The sequence below is a fragment of the Haliotis cracherodii genome, unplaced genomic scaffold (assembly GCF_022045235.1).
Source record: "Haliotis cracherodii isolate W230 unplaced genomic scaffold, xgHalCrac1.p SCAF_3, whole genome shotgun sequence".
Lineage (NCBI taxonomy): Eukaryota > Metazoa > Mollusca > Gastropoda > Lepetellida > Haliotidae > Haliotis > Haliotis cracherodii.
Window position 1 is genome coordinate 58,574,181 of NW_027266286.1, and position 12,688 is coordinate 58,586,868.

The following is a 12,688-nucleotide window of genomic DNA, read 5'->3' on the forward strand; positions in this document are numbered from 1 at the left end:
GTTTCAGTTTTCCAGAGAAGATTTTCTCCCAAGCACCCTTTATGTGTTGTGTGAGTGAGTGAATATTGCTTAATGCTGAATCATCAATCTTGCAGCTATTCTCAGCGAACAGGTTGTATGGGGCAATGGAGGTTGTGTGGTCACAACGGCTTCTGAATATGAATAGTAATTAATTGGAGCCACATTCCAGACTTAATTGCTTGGAAAGACTTCCGCCCGTATCCCCCCTCCTAATGTAATATATATTTACATATAGTGTGTTTCTTCCGACTATATATGTAATATATTTATACGGCGGAAGTCTTAACAGTTGCTCCACATATCCCTTGGTGAAGGTATCATTCTACTGACTGACATTAACCTTTTACAGAAAAACACTCATGATTGGTTTGTCTGCTCCTAGCTGACACTAGCATCAGGATAGAACTACAACAACACAATGAGAATGCATTCACAATCCTGCTGCAAATGTTTGTCACAAATTACCATTGTGTCTCAGCTGCTGAGTTGATGCATGATAAGAAAACAACCTGATATGTAGCTACAGTGATTAGCAGGAGGCCTAGTGTCATCATATATCTGCTGCACATGCAGCTCCATGTCATCACAGTTATCTCCCTTGGTTAACCTTGTGGCTTTTCAACTATATTTGATGATAATACGACAGAGGACATGCTGAAGGACAATGACTACTGTCAGACTTGTCCTCATATATGTATCCACATTTTGTTTTTGTCACATCCCCTAATTACTGATTGGTTTCTGATAGAAATGAAAGTCAGGCGGTTTGCAGAAAAGCTGTCTGCTCTGGAATGGAAGCAATTTTGAAAAGATAGTTACCTGTGTCATGTGATTAGCAACTGTCAGAATTGAGGGAGAACTTGTGGACCAAAATATGGACTATTCCATATGTCGAGTACATGTGGTAGCCCTATTGTTCCAGTACAATTATTGATGGACCAACGGTCTGAAATGATTATGAACCAATGTGTGCTTCCATGTGAAATATACGTCCTTGCTACCTTTTGCCAGCAAATATAAAAACATGGCGTATTGATATTTTCTGATGCTCATGTCTGCCTGTTCAGGATTCACATCAGTGATCTGCCCAGCATGGCAGTCAAGCCTATTGAACAGCATGACATCACTTGTTAAAAATAAGGTAGACTTTCCCCTCAGTTATGAATGAGGTTGATGGCCCTGCAGATTTATAGGCTTGCTTTTATTCATGAAATAAATTACAAAAACAGCTTTGATAATTGCTTTTCTATGTGAGCATTTTCCCGAGTTACATTAAGCTGTGTATCATTCACTCATGCATAGAGAGAAGACTGCAACCAAGTGATGTCCATAAGCCCTACAGTTTCCATTAAGGATGAATCTGTCGGGAGACCAGATTTGGCTGCCGAGGACGAGTCGAGTCAGGCTTCTGAATAGACAAAACACATTTATTTGCTTCCATTCAAACTAGCAATATACCAGATGAAGCTAAAGTTCAAATCCATTATTACTGGAAATAAAATTTGATGCGTTCTATTCTTGTATGGATACGAGAGTCCTATCTCCTCCAGACGGAATTATTGATACATGTAATCTAAATGCATCTGCGTCAAACAACTGATGTGACAGAGCTTAAACTTTGTGAAATGGCTACAAATTGTTTCAATTTGATAAATTTAGATCCCACTTTGACCTTTTCAAAGATACGATTTATTTATACCTTCATCGGTATCATGTAACCATATTATGTTGTGAATTGATATTTTTGTGTAAGAGATTAGGTGGCTGTTCCCAATGTATTTAGAACAGCCATTTTGACGTCAGCTGCGTGCGTTGTTGAATAATAACTTGCGTGGGTTTGTCCCTTGGTGCTGCTGTAGATTGGGGAGAAAGACATGGGGCTAGCAGATAGTGATTGAAGCCAGGGATTGTGAAAGTACTCACACATTCAGTATTATGTGGAGACACTGCTGAGAGCCCGCACTGCCAGCGACACTCTTCGATGCATGTATTTGTTGCTCTGATCAACTCTCTAACTCCCTTCATAGACTTAAAGATTTACAGTTTGGGAGAAATTTTTTCTGTAGAAAAAGGTTGTTTTGAGGTTATTTTCGGATCAATATATGTATAAGCCTGACGGAAGGCGGAGTGTGTCGCTTCTTTCATGTGCTGTCCTCATTCTCTGTAGGGAGTTGGGAGTGCAGCTGGTCCCAGTGCAAATTGCAGCTCAGTACAAGGTGGCTCAGATGCCTGTAATGGCTGCTAGGTGTGAATATTACTCATCAAATGACCACAAGGGAAGTTGGGTCACTGCTTGTATTAAGATGTGACCTTGGTTGTTCAACCCACATAAGATATTGACCCTCACCCATCCTGTACTCAGATGTGACCTTGGTCGTCCTACTCTGATGAAAGGTTTGAACCTCACCCATCCTGTACTCAGATGTGACCTTGGTCGTCCTGTCCTACTCTGATGAAAGGTTTGAACCTCACCCATCCTGTATTCAGATGTGACCTTGGTCGTCCTACTCTGATGAAAGGTTTGAACCTCACCCATCCTGTACTCAGATGTGACCTTGGTCTTTCTACCCTGATGAAAGGTTTGAATCTCACCCATCCTGTACTCAGATGTGACCTTGGTCGTCCTACTCTGATGAAAGGTTTGAATCTCACCCATCCTGTACTCAGATGTGACCTTGGTCGTCCTGTCCTATTCTGATGAAAGGTTTGAACCTCACCCATCCTGTACTCAGATGTGACCTTGGTCGTCCTACTCTGATGAAAGGTTTGAATCTCACCCATCCTGTACTCAGATGTGACCTTGGTCGTCCTACCCTGATGAAAGGTTTGAATCTCACCCATCCTGTAGTCAGATGTGACCTTGGTCGTCCTGTCCTACTCTGATGAAAGGTTTGAATCTCACCCATCCTGTACTCAGATGTGACCTTGGTCGTCCTACTCTGATGAAAGGTTTGAACCTCACCCATCCTGTACTCAGATGTGACCTTGGTCTTTCTACCCTGATGAAAGGTTTGAATCTCACCCATCCTGTACTCAGATGTGACCTTGGTCGTCCTACTCTGATGAAAGGTTTGAATCTCACCCATCCTGTAGTCAGATGTGACCTTGGTCGTCCTGTCCTACTCTGATGAAAGGTTTGAACCTCACCCATCCTGTGCTCAGATGTGACCTTGGTCGTCCTACTCTGATGAAAGGTTTGAATCTCACCCATCCTGTACTCAGATGTGACCTTGGTCGTCCTACCCTGATGAAAGGTTTGAATCTCACCCATCCTGTACTCAGATGTGACCTTGGTCGTCCTGTCCTACTCTGATGAAAGGTTTGAACCTCACCCATCCTGTACTCAGATGTGACCTTGGTCGTCCTACTCTGATGAAAGGTTTGAATCTCACCCATCCTGTACTCAGATGTGACCTTGGTCGTCCTACCCTGATGAAAGGTTTGAATCTCAACCATCCTGTACTCAGATGTGACCTTGGTCTTTCTACCCTGATGAAAGGTTTGAATCTCACCCATCCTGTACTCAGATGTGACCTTGGTCGTCCTACTCTGATGAAAGGTTTGAACCTCACCCATCCTGTACTCAGATGTGACTTTGGTCTTTCTACTCTGATGAAAGGTTTGAATCTCACCCATCCTGTACTCAGATGTGACCTTGGTCGTCCTACTCTGATGAAAGGATTGAATCTCACACAAACCTGTATTCAGATGTGACCTTGGTCCTTCTACCCTGATGAAAGGTTTGAATCTCACACAAACCTGTATTCAGATGTGACCTTGGTCTTTCTACTCTGATGAAAGGTTTGAACCTCACACAAACCTGTAGTCAGATGTGACCTTGGTCTTCTTACCTGATGAAGGAGATTAAACATCACACTAGGTTATGAAGGTGTACCTAAACCAGCATTTCTTATGTGCTGCTTAGACATGTCACGTTGGCATAACATCCTACTCACTCACTCACTCACTCACTCACTCACTCACTCACGCAACCGGCCTGTCATCTTTTTAGAGTCTCTATAACATAAGCTGTCTTGATGTCATTCAAGTGATTTCTTAACCCTGTTTTATGGGAGGCCCAGGCACGCCTTCATGCCAGTCATGCAGTAATTTCTGTTCCATGTTCTTTGGGAGGTCTGTACATGTGAGGGACCAGCTCCTGCAAATCAGACACCGGTATCACACAGTTTAAGAGAGAACTTTCTCCAATTGGCAGCCAAGGAGTAAAGATATTATTCAAGTAGCAACATAGGTGCCTAATGACTTGGAATAGGCAGCACTCAGACGAGAACGCTTTTGTGAAGAGTCTGCAATTTCCCTTTGAAGTCAGTATTGATTTTCAGTGAGATAAGCTATTTATCAAGGTCTACTCAACCTCCATTATTTCTGGCCTCTTCTATTGATGTTGACGTACAGACAGGTGACTCGGGTAGAATGTGCTGTCATGTTGTGATCTGGTGTCCGAGACACTCTCAGGAACAGGACATAGATATGTAATAGGCATCAAAGCCGTGTTTGATCTGTGTTTTATGATGGCATCTGATGGTGCAAAAATATACAGATTTTTTAAATTGCTAGATCCTATGACACATGTTTCCTTGTGATCTACTTTCAAGACCATCTGAATTTCTTTATGTTTTGGTTAGTTCGTGATTTTTTTAAGAGTACATTATTTTTTTTCAATCAAAATAATTTCCTTTAATGTTGACTTATTTAGAGTTTTGAGTTGCCTCATGAAATGCTAATCAGATGAAAGAGTGACCCTCAGTGGGAGGACCACTCATGCATTTTGAAGTGGCTCTTTCAAAATGATAGTGTACAATACATAGTCTGTGACTTTAATCACAGTCTGAGTTTATTAAAATGTCTTTCTGTCAGCCTCAGCCTATACTAATACATTTTCATTAAATGCTATTACAAATGTTATCAATAAATGAGTTTTAGCTCGCAGACTCAAACTTCCTGGCACAGACTGAGTATGGGCAACGATTATAAAAATGGTATCAGTAACGCGTTGACTAGAGGCATTTTTGTTTGTATGTATGTGGTAGATGAGAGGATCACGATTTGATGGTTACCATGTTTCAGTGGCATCGGAGCGCCAGCTACAGCACAGGGGATGATGGGATATCTTCGGAGAACGACGATCATGACGATGCAGTAAGTATCTCCACACACATACAAATACAACCTTGATATTGCTGGAATATTGTTAAAGACACACACACACACACACACACACACACACACACACACACACCACACCACACACACTCTCTCTCGAACGATCTCGAACGATCTCGAACGAACGATGTCGAACGAACGATCTCAAACGAACGATTTGATAACCACTACAGTCCGGAGTCCACACCTGATGGATTGTTCATGCTGTCCGGTAGATGGCTTCATAGATTCCTTCTCTTAAAGGAATTATCTTGATGAAGGGTGAGAGTGCAGCAATGGACCCAGGCGGTGGAGTCTAGAGAGTAATGAACCTAGGCCTGTGGCAACAGTGCTACCCGAGTCAAGTCTGCAAACTGCAATATGGGACAGAAGGTGTAAATATGAATGTACTCTGTCTATATTGGAACTGAGGCGAACAGAGAAAGCGTGATCACGGAAGAAGATCCATTAAATGATGGCGATCTTCTGTCAAGAAGAGAAGACGAGCTCGAGACTGCCGAGGGAGACGAGGGGCAAACATGGTGTAGCAGGCCACTTGTTCTCGGGGGGCGCCATATTGATTGCTTCCAAAGTCAATTATACAAATACTTTGGAAAGCACCAATCAATGATGCACGGATTAATGGACAATTGCTCTGTCTGGCTTGTTTTTTGGTTGACTGAACTCTACATGACTTTTTACGAAAAACGTTCTGTGGTTTTCTTATTGTGGGATTATATATAGAGATTGGAGAACAGAGGGTGTTGCATGAACCTGATGGATATTGCCATGTAGGCAAAAAATGTAGTTAAGAAGTTTTGTTGGGGTCTAAAAGTGAACATGTTCAGTAGATGGATTATTGATATTTGATTACAAAGCTGACTTGAAATGCAGTTTGCAAAAGTTGTTTTTGACAAGGAACATTTCCCCAGGGAAATGCTCACTGTAGGTTTATTGAATTCGTTTATGTGAAATTGAGGTTCAACATTTGGGGTTTCAAGGCCATGGAATAAATGTTGAATGCAGGGCAATATTATCCGTAATTACAGCATTGTTGGTCATGGATATGGCATGGAGAGGAGCTCACTTGATCCCTGCATGGGCTCTATTATGTTTGATTATGTAATCAGTCTGCTGACCTCAGCCATTCAGTTCTGATCAACAGGCTTAAGAAATAGCAACTCAGCACAATTTCTGCTGTATTAGCAGTTTTTCTGCTCCACATCCTTTTCAGAGGATGTGTTTTTTGTGAGGAGAATCCCCACTAGACCTGCATCTGCTGACAGGGAAGGCATTGATGTACACCATCAGGTCACAATGCACACTGAATCACAGGTCACAGCTGCCAACAGGTCACTTCTCTCGCTGGTCTCTGATGAAAGTTCTTTCTGTACAAGTAGTCATTGTCGCTCCTGATCCTGGTGCCTTTATTAAATCTCCTTTCTGAAAAAGAAATATGTAGGGGAGGTGGGGTAGGCTAGTGGTTGAAGCGTTCACTTGTCACGCCAAAGACATGGGTTTGATTCCCCACATGGGTACAATGTGTGATACCCATTTCTGGTGTCCCCAGTCGTGATATTGCTGGAATATTGCTAAAAGTGGCGTAAAACCGTGCTCACTCGCTCCTAACAAAATTTGAGTGTCAGGTACCTGCTCTGCCCTTGAATCCTCATGGGTCATTAGAGGTAGCCTAGTAGTATTATCGTTTGTTCGTCATGCTGAGGACCCGGGTTTGATTCCCCGTGATGATCCTGGGTAGAATAGGTCTTCAGCAACCCATGCTTGTTGTAAGAGGTGGCTTTTCATAAGAGGCAACTAACAGAATTGGGTGCTCAGACTCGGTGACTTGGTTGATGCTTGTCATGGTATCCCTATTGCATAGATCGATGCTCATGATATCAATCACTCGTTAGTCTGGTTCAGACTCGATTATCTACAGACCACCATCATATAGCTGGAATATTGAGTGCAGCGTTAAACAACAAACAACCATGTCCACACTTGGAGAATGACACAACTGATCCATTATTAATGAACTCTTCAAACTACAGTGGCTTCAGGACCATGTACACATGGTCAGAAATTTGATATATTAAAATTTGTTTTCATGCAGGTCTTCTTGATAAGTTGGTATAATGATATGTTGCTAAATGGTGTGACGATATGATGCCCCTGTGAAGATACAATTTACCCTGGGGGATTCCAGGTTAGAATAGATCCGCAGTGGCCTATGTTGGTTGTAAGAGGCGAACAAATGGATCATGTAGTCAGACTCACTGACTTGGTGGATAGTGTGTTCTCGTACCCAACGGGGGCATGGGTGGCCAAGTTTTCTAAGGCGCCGCAATTTGCTGTGCAGAGTTGCGTCCCTTGGGCACGCCAGAAACCTATGATTGTGGGTTCGAATTATGTTTCTAGGTTTGTCAGCACCATACTTGTGCTCGTGGGTTTCACAGAAGTGGTAAACGTCTGAGACCTGCATCACTTCGGGCTTTCCTCCCACATTAAGCTGACAAGCCATGATATAACTGGAATACTGTTAAAAGCGGCGTTAAACCCAACTCACTCACTCACTCACTCTCGTACCCGACAGCATGGATCATTGCTCAGAAAGACCAATCACTGGATTGTCTGGTCTAGACTCGATTGTTTACATGCTTCTGTTATGTAGCTAGACTACTGCTAAACAAACAAGGGAGGATACGATTCTGCCTTTAGACAATGTAGACAGTTATTAGTTGAATTAAGAGGTTCAATCCATAAGTCAACTCGGTCTTCATTGATACGACAGCTTCTAAGTTAATCTGTATTGTGACACACATGATGCACCGCCTGCCAGTGCCTAGGTTGGTTGGTTTGCTTCTTGTTTAATGCTGCACTCAGCAATATTCCAGCTATATGATGACGATCTGTAAATAATCGAGTCTGGACCAGACAATCCAGTGATTGATATCATGAGCATCGGTCCAAGCAATTTGGATCAATGACATGCATCAAACAGGTCAGTGAGCCTGACGACCCGATCCCCTAAGTCGCCTCTTGTGACAAGCATAGTCGCCTTTTAGGGCAAGCGTGGGTTGCTGAAGACCTATTGTACCCCGGATCTTCACAGGTGCCAGTGACTGGGGAGGGTCCTGGTTTGAATGGTACTTGCTGCTTCATCTGTCATCTGAGAACAGCGGTAGAAACAGTCCACTAGAGCTGTAATGATAACATATATGATATAGCAAAACCCTTAAAAATGGCAAATCTCTACAAGTCTTATGCTACATTAACTATTGGGCTGTTTGGCAAGAAGTACAGGACTAGTGCCAATTTCTAATGCTGCATCATCTTTCAGCATCTGCTTGGTGCTGTCAGTCGAGACGTGTGTCGCAACGGCGGCAAGTTGAGTGGGCGACTCCGAGACATGAAGAACAAGGTGCTCAAGGGAAGAGAAGGTCACACAGCAGAGGTGAGAATAGGGACAGTGCTCTCCCTTGGTTATGTATAAAGCAAGCTCCTTCCCAGCGCGTGACACCTTCGTTACACTCTCGGTAACATCGCTGCCACCAGTGTGGGCGCGGCCATTTCAAGAATCTTGAAATTTGCCCTCCAACCCCATATGTAGTAACGTTTATACTTTTGTTTATGTCTCTGGGAATGCCATCATATTTCAATTTGAAAAGGTTTACGACTGACCATGTTTTCCAGATGAATTCACTTTGTTGTTTTGATAATCAGATTGGTTCGAGATTGCAGACTAACGGAAAATCAACCAACTTCTCCCTTACATTCTTACTATATCAATAACACGATAGTTTTAATGAAACAGAAATTCAAATTGACAAACGAAGAAAGTAATTTAGCAGCGATAAGTGTATTCGGCGTCACGACAGTCGTCACTTGTTTGTAAACATAATGGTCATTCGGTTGCGAGTTCAACTCCAAGCATGGTTGTGGCCACCTATTCACAGTGGGGAGTTTTGACTGGTGGCAGCGATAGTATAGAGAGCTCCGGGAACGTACTATCGCTGTGAGGAGCTTGTGTATAAAGCTTTAAAAAAATGGTAAATTGAGGACATTTATTTCTACAGCAATATGTTTTCAGTGGAAGCTGAAACCAATGTAAGAAATGGACTATGTTGATACTGTTGAGAGTGAAAATTGATATTGTTGCTAAGTCGCACCTTGTACAGCAGCTTGGATGTTGAAATTGCCTTCTGCAGATTTGGAATTCGTGGAGACTTTGAATATTACTGTTAGGAAATGAAATCCTAGGATGTAAGTTACCCTCGATAGATTCTTGTTGGTAAAGGACAACTAGATGCGCCGAGAAATTGTGTTGATGTAGATGTTTCTGCTTCAGCTGGACTTTAGAACGGCTCAGATGGTTCACCGGCCGCCGCTCAGAAGAGAGAACTCCTATGGCGGGACAAGGTCACCAAGTAAGACGTCCCACCTTGAAAACTTGAACACAACTTGTAGCTCTATGACAATCTGAATGTCCACTCCTTGAATACTTGAACACAACTTGTAGGTCAATGACAATCTGTATGTCCCACCTTGAATTCGTGAATACATAATGAACCTGTATTATGATCTATGACATCCCACCTTGAAAACTTGGACGCAACTTGTAGCGGTATGCCAGTCTTGTTACGTAACACCTTGAAAACTTGAACACAAGTTTTAGTGGTTTGACGGTCAATGACGTCCAACCTTGTAGAATAGGTTCGCAGCACCCTCTCACTCAAACCTGCAGAAACAGGGGTAATAAATAGATAGTGAAAAATAGATCACATCATTCCCTGTAGTCAAGGGGAGATAACTATGTAAGACTAGCTGTGTTCTATATATTCCAGGTTTAGGAAGGGCAGTGCAGGAACTATTAACTTTCTTCTGCCCTTTTTGCATCTTTTTTTCATTGTTGAGGGAATGGAATACTTTTCAGTTAACGTTGTATTACTAAATGATATTTGTAACTATCTTTTTAAAGATCTTTGAAACATGACTGCCCGCCATGATATTGCTGGAATATTGCTAAAAGCGGCGTAAAACACTACTCACTCACTCACTGAAACATGACTGTACTAATGTTTGTGTTCTCCGCTCCAGTCTACAACTGCCACAATCCAGTGGTCTCCCACCCCCAGGCTGCATCCACCCCAGACAGGCCAGTCTACGCCACCGCCCCCATCCTGGGGCGTGCCAGGGTCCACACAGACTTTGACCCCCAGTGGCGGGAGGATTTCCTACCTCTGAAGGTGAGTTCCCTGTAACTGTTATAACAAGCTGGTAGGTTTCTGGCAGTCTAGCACTTCTGAATGCACAGAAATATTGGAATTATTTTATTAGAAATGGAGTATTTATCATTATAACTTGCATAGTTAAATGATTTGGAAATCTGCAAATATTTGACAGTAAAGACAAGATATTTTGTGGATGACAACTTCTTTATTTCTATTATGATCTGACGTTTCGATATAGATCCTTATACCGTTGTCTTTGATCACAGTACAATACCATTTAGAAAGTGGTCAAATGTAACAAATGTTATATCTGGGATAACACTTTATTAGTAAATTACAAATTCTTGTACTTTTATGGTTCGAGTTCCGTCCGTTATGCGGACACACTCTGCCAGAGTGACTTTGTGTGCTGGCGATAAGTTGACTCACTTTGCCAGAGTGACTTTGTGTGCTGGCGATAAGGTGACTCACTCTGGCAGTGTGGGTTCGTATCTTGAATGGGACTCAAACCCCAAAAATATTAGAATCTGTTCTGTACTTAGAAAGTGTTGTCCCAGATATCACATTTGTTACATAAAATATCTTGTGTTTACTGTTACTTACCAACTTCTAGATATGCAAATCCAACAGTGCCAATATTTGGTTGGTGTATGTTCCAGCGAGGGGATGTTGTCAACATCATCAGCATGGGCCACTCGGGGATCTGGAGGGGCGTGCTCAATGGCAGAGTTGGCAACTTCAAGTTCGCCCATGTGGATGTGCTGGGAGATGATTGGTTGAGGACACAGCGCAAGGAGAAACAGTTACGGCGCCATAACTCCCGCAAGTCTAAACCCAAGTCGGTGGAGGAACTCATGCAGAGAATTGGCTTGGAGGTTGGTGAATATTACCATTAATGTTAAAGTATTGGAGTTACGATCATCTTAGCGCTACGATCACTTTGTGGAACGGGGCCCAGGATTATATCGGGGCTCCCATGGAGGTTGAACATGACCACTGTGTTGTGCATTCAGCCCAGAGCTTGCTTTGCCTGGCGTCATAAAGTGGACTGTTTGGATGGCCACAGAGGGGGGATGACATGTCAGCTGCAGCCAGCTGATTCACTACATCATGGTCCCCTGTTGCATACAGATCATGCGCAGTGTTGACCACAAGGATGAGGGGCTTGCGTAGTGTTTAAATTGGTTGCTCTTCACACTGAAAACCTGGGTTGGATTCTTCACAATGTTTGGTTTGGTTGGTTGGTTTGTAACGCCGCACTCAGCAATATTCCAGCTATATGACTGCGGTCTGTAAAATAATCGAGTCTGGACCAGACAATCCAGTGATTGATATCATGAGCATTGATCCACGCAATTGGGATGGGGGCGGTTGGGTAGCCTAGTGGTTAAAGCGTTCGCTCGTCACGCCGAACACCAGGTTCGATTCCTGACATGGGTACAATGTGTGAAGCCCATTACTGGTGTCCCTGCCGTGATGTTGCTGGGATATTGCTAAAAGTGGCCTAAAACCATACACACTCACTCATTCGCAATGTTTTGAAGCATGAAGCCCATTCTTGGCGTTCACCAGTGTCATGTTGCTGGGTTAATGTTAAATGCTGCGTAAAAACTTTCTTCCTATTGACACTAGTGTCTGGTCCAGACTTCCATGCCACTGATACAGCTGTAATTTGGGTAACCAATCTTGCAGTCACTTGACTGTGTAGTTAATGACTCCAGCTTATGGTTACATCTGTTATTCTATTTTTCAGCACCTGACCAGTTTGTTTATGCTGAATGGATTTGAGATGTTGGAGACCTTCTCCGAGCTGGACGAGGACGACCTGAACACTCTGAACATCACTGACCCTGAACAGAAGGCCAAACTCCTGACAGCGGCTGAACTACTCAATGACTGTGATTGTAAGTGGGAGACCGTGAAATAGAGGACAGTTACTACACAAACTACGTTCTACATTGTTCTCTGACCTTCATTTAGTCCACCTGTGATACTCTAGTTAAAATACTGTCCATTTATAGATCGCCATAATATAGACGGAATATTGCTGAGTGCGGCGTTAAACAACAAACAAACAAACAAACAAACATGACTGTTGATGTCTACAACTTGTGTCTATTTGGTCTCTCCTACCATATTAAGCTAGATATATATGATACTAGATGATAAGCAATGTTGAAGCCAATTATTCACCCACTAGGTCATATGTTCCTGTTAGGCCATACAACACCAAGCACAGCATGGATACAGAGCTGTAGTTGTGGTTTGATGCT

The 12,688-nt window shown here is 42.8% G+C and overlaps 1 protein-coding gene across 1 annotated transcript in view; it reads left to right on the forward strand.

Annotated features, from left to right (window-relative positions):
• LOC139473700 (SAM and SH3 domain-containing protein 1-like) overlaps window positions 1-12,688 on the forward strand; it is a 117,116-nt gene that overhangs the window by 98,376 nt on the left and 6,052 nt on the right. Inside the window, exons 12-17 of the mRNA XM_071256411.1 lie at window positions 5,110-5,181; window positions 8,525-8,638; window positions 9,533-9,611; window positions 10,282-10,430; window positions 11,075-11,290; window positions 12,169-12,319. Coding sequence (XP_071112512.1) covers window positions 5,110-5,181; window positions 8,525-8,638; window positions 9,533-9,611; window positions 10,282-10,430; window positions 11,075-11,290; window positions 12,169-12,319 — 781 coding nt within the window. The remainder of the gene's footprint in view (window positions 1-5,109; window positions 5,182-8,524; window positions 8,639-9,532; window positions 9,612-10,281; window positions 10,431-11,074; window positions 11,291-12,168; window positions 12,320-12,688) is intronic.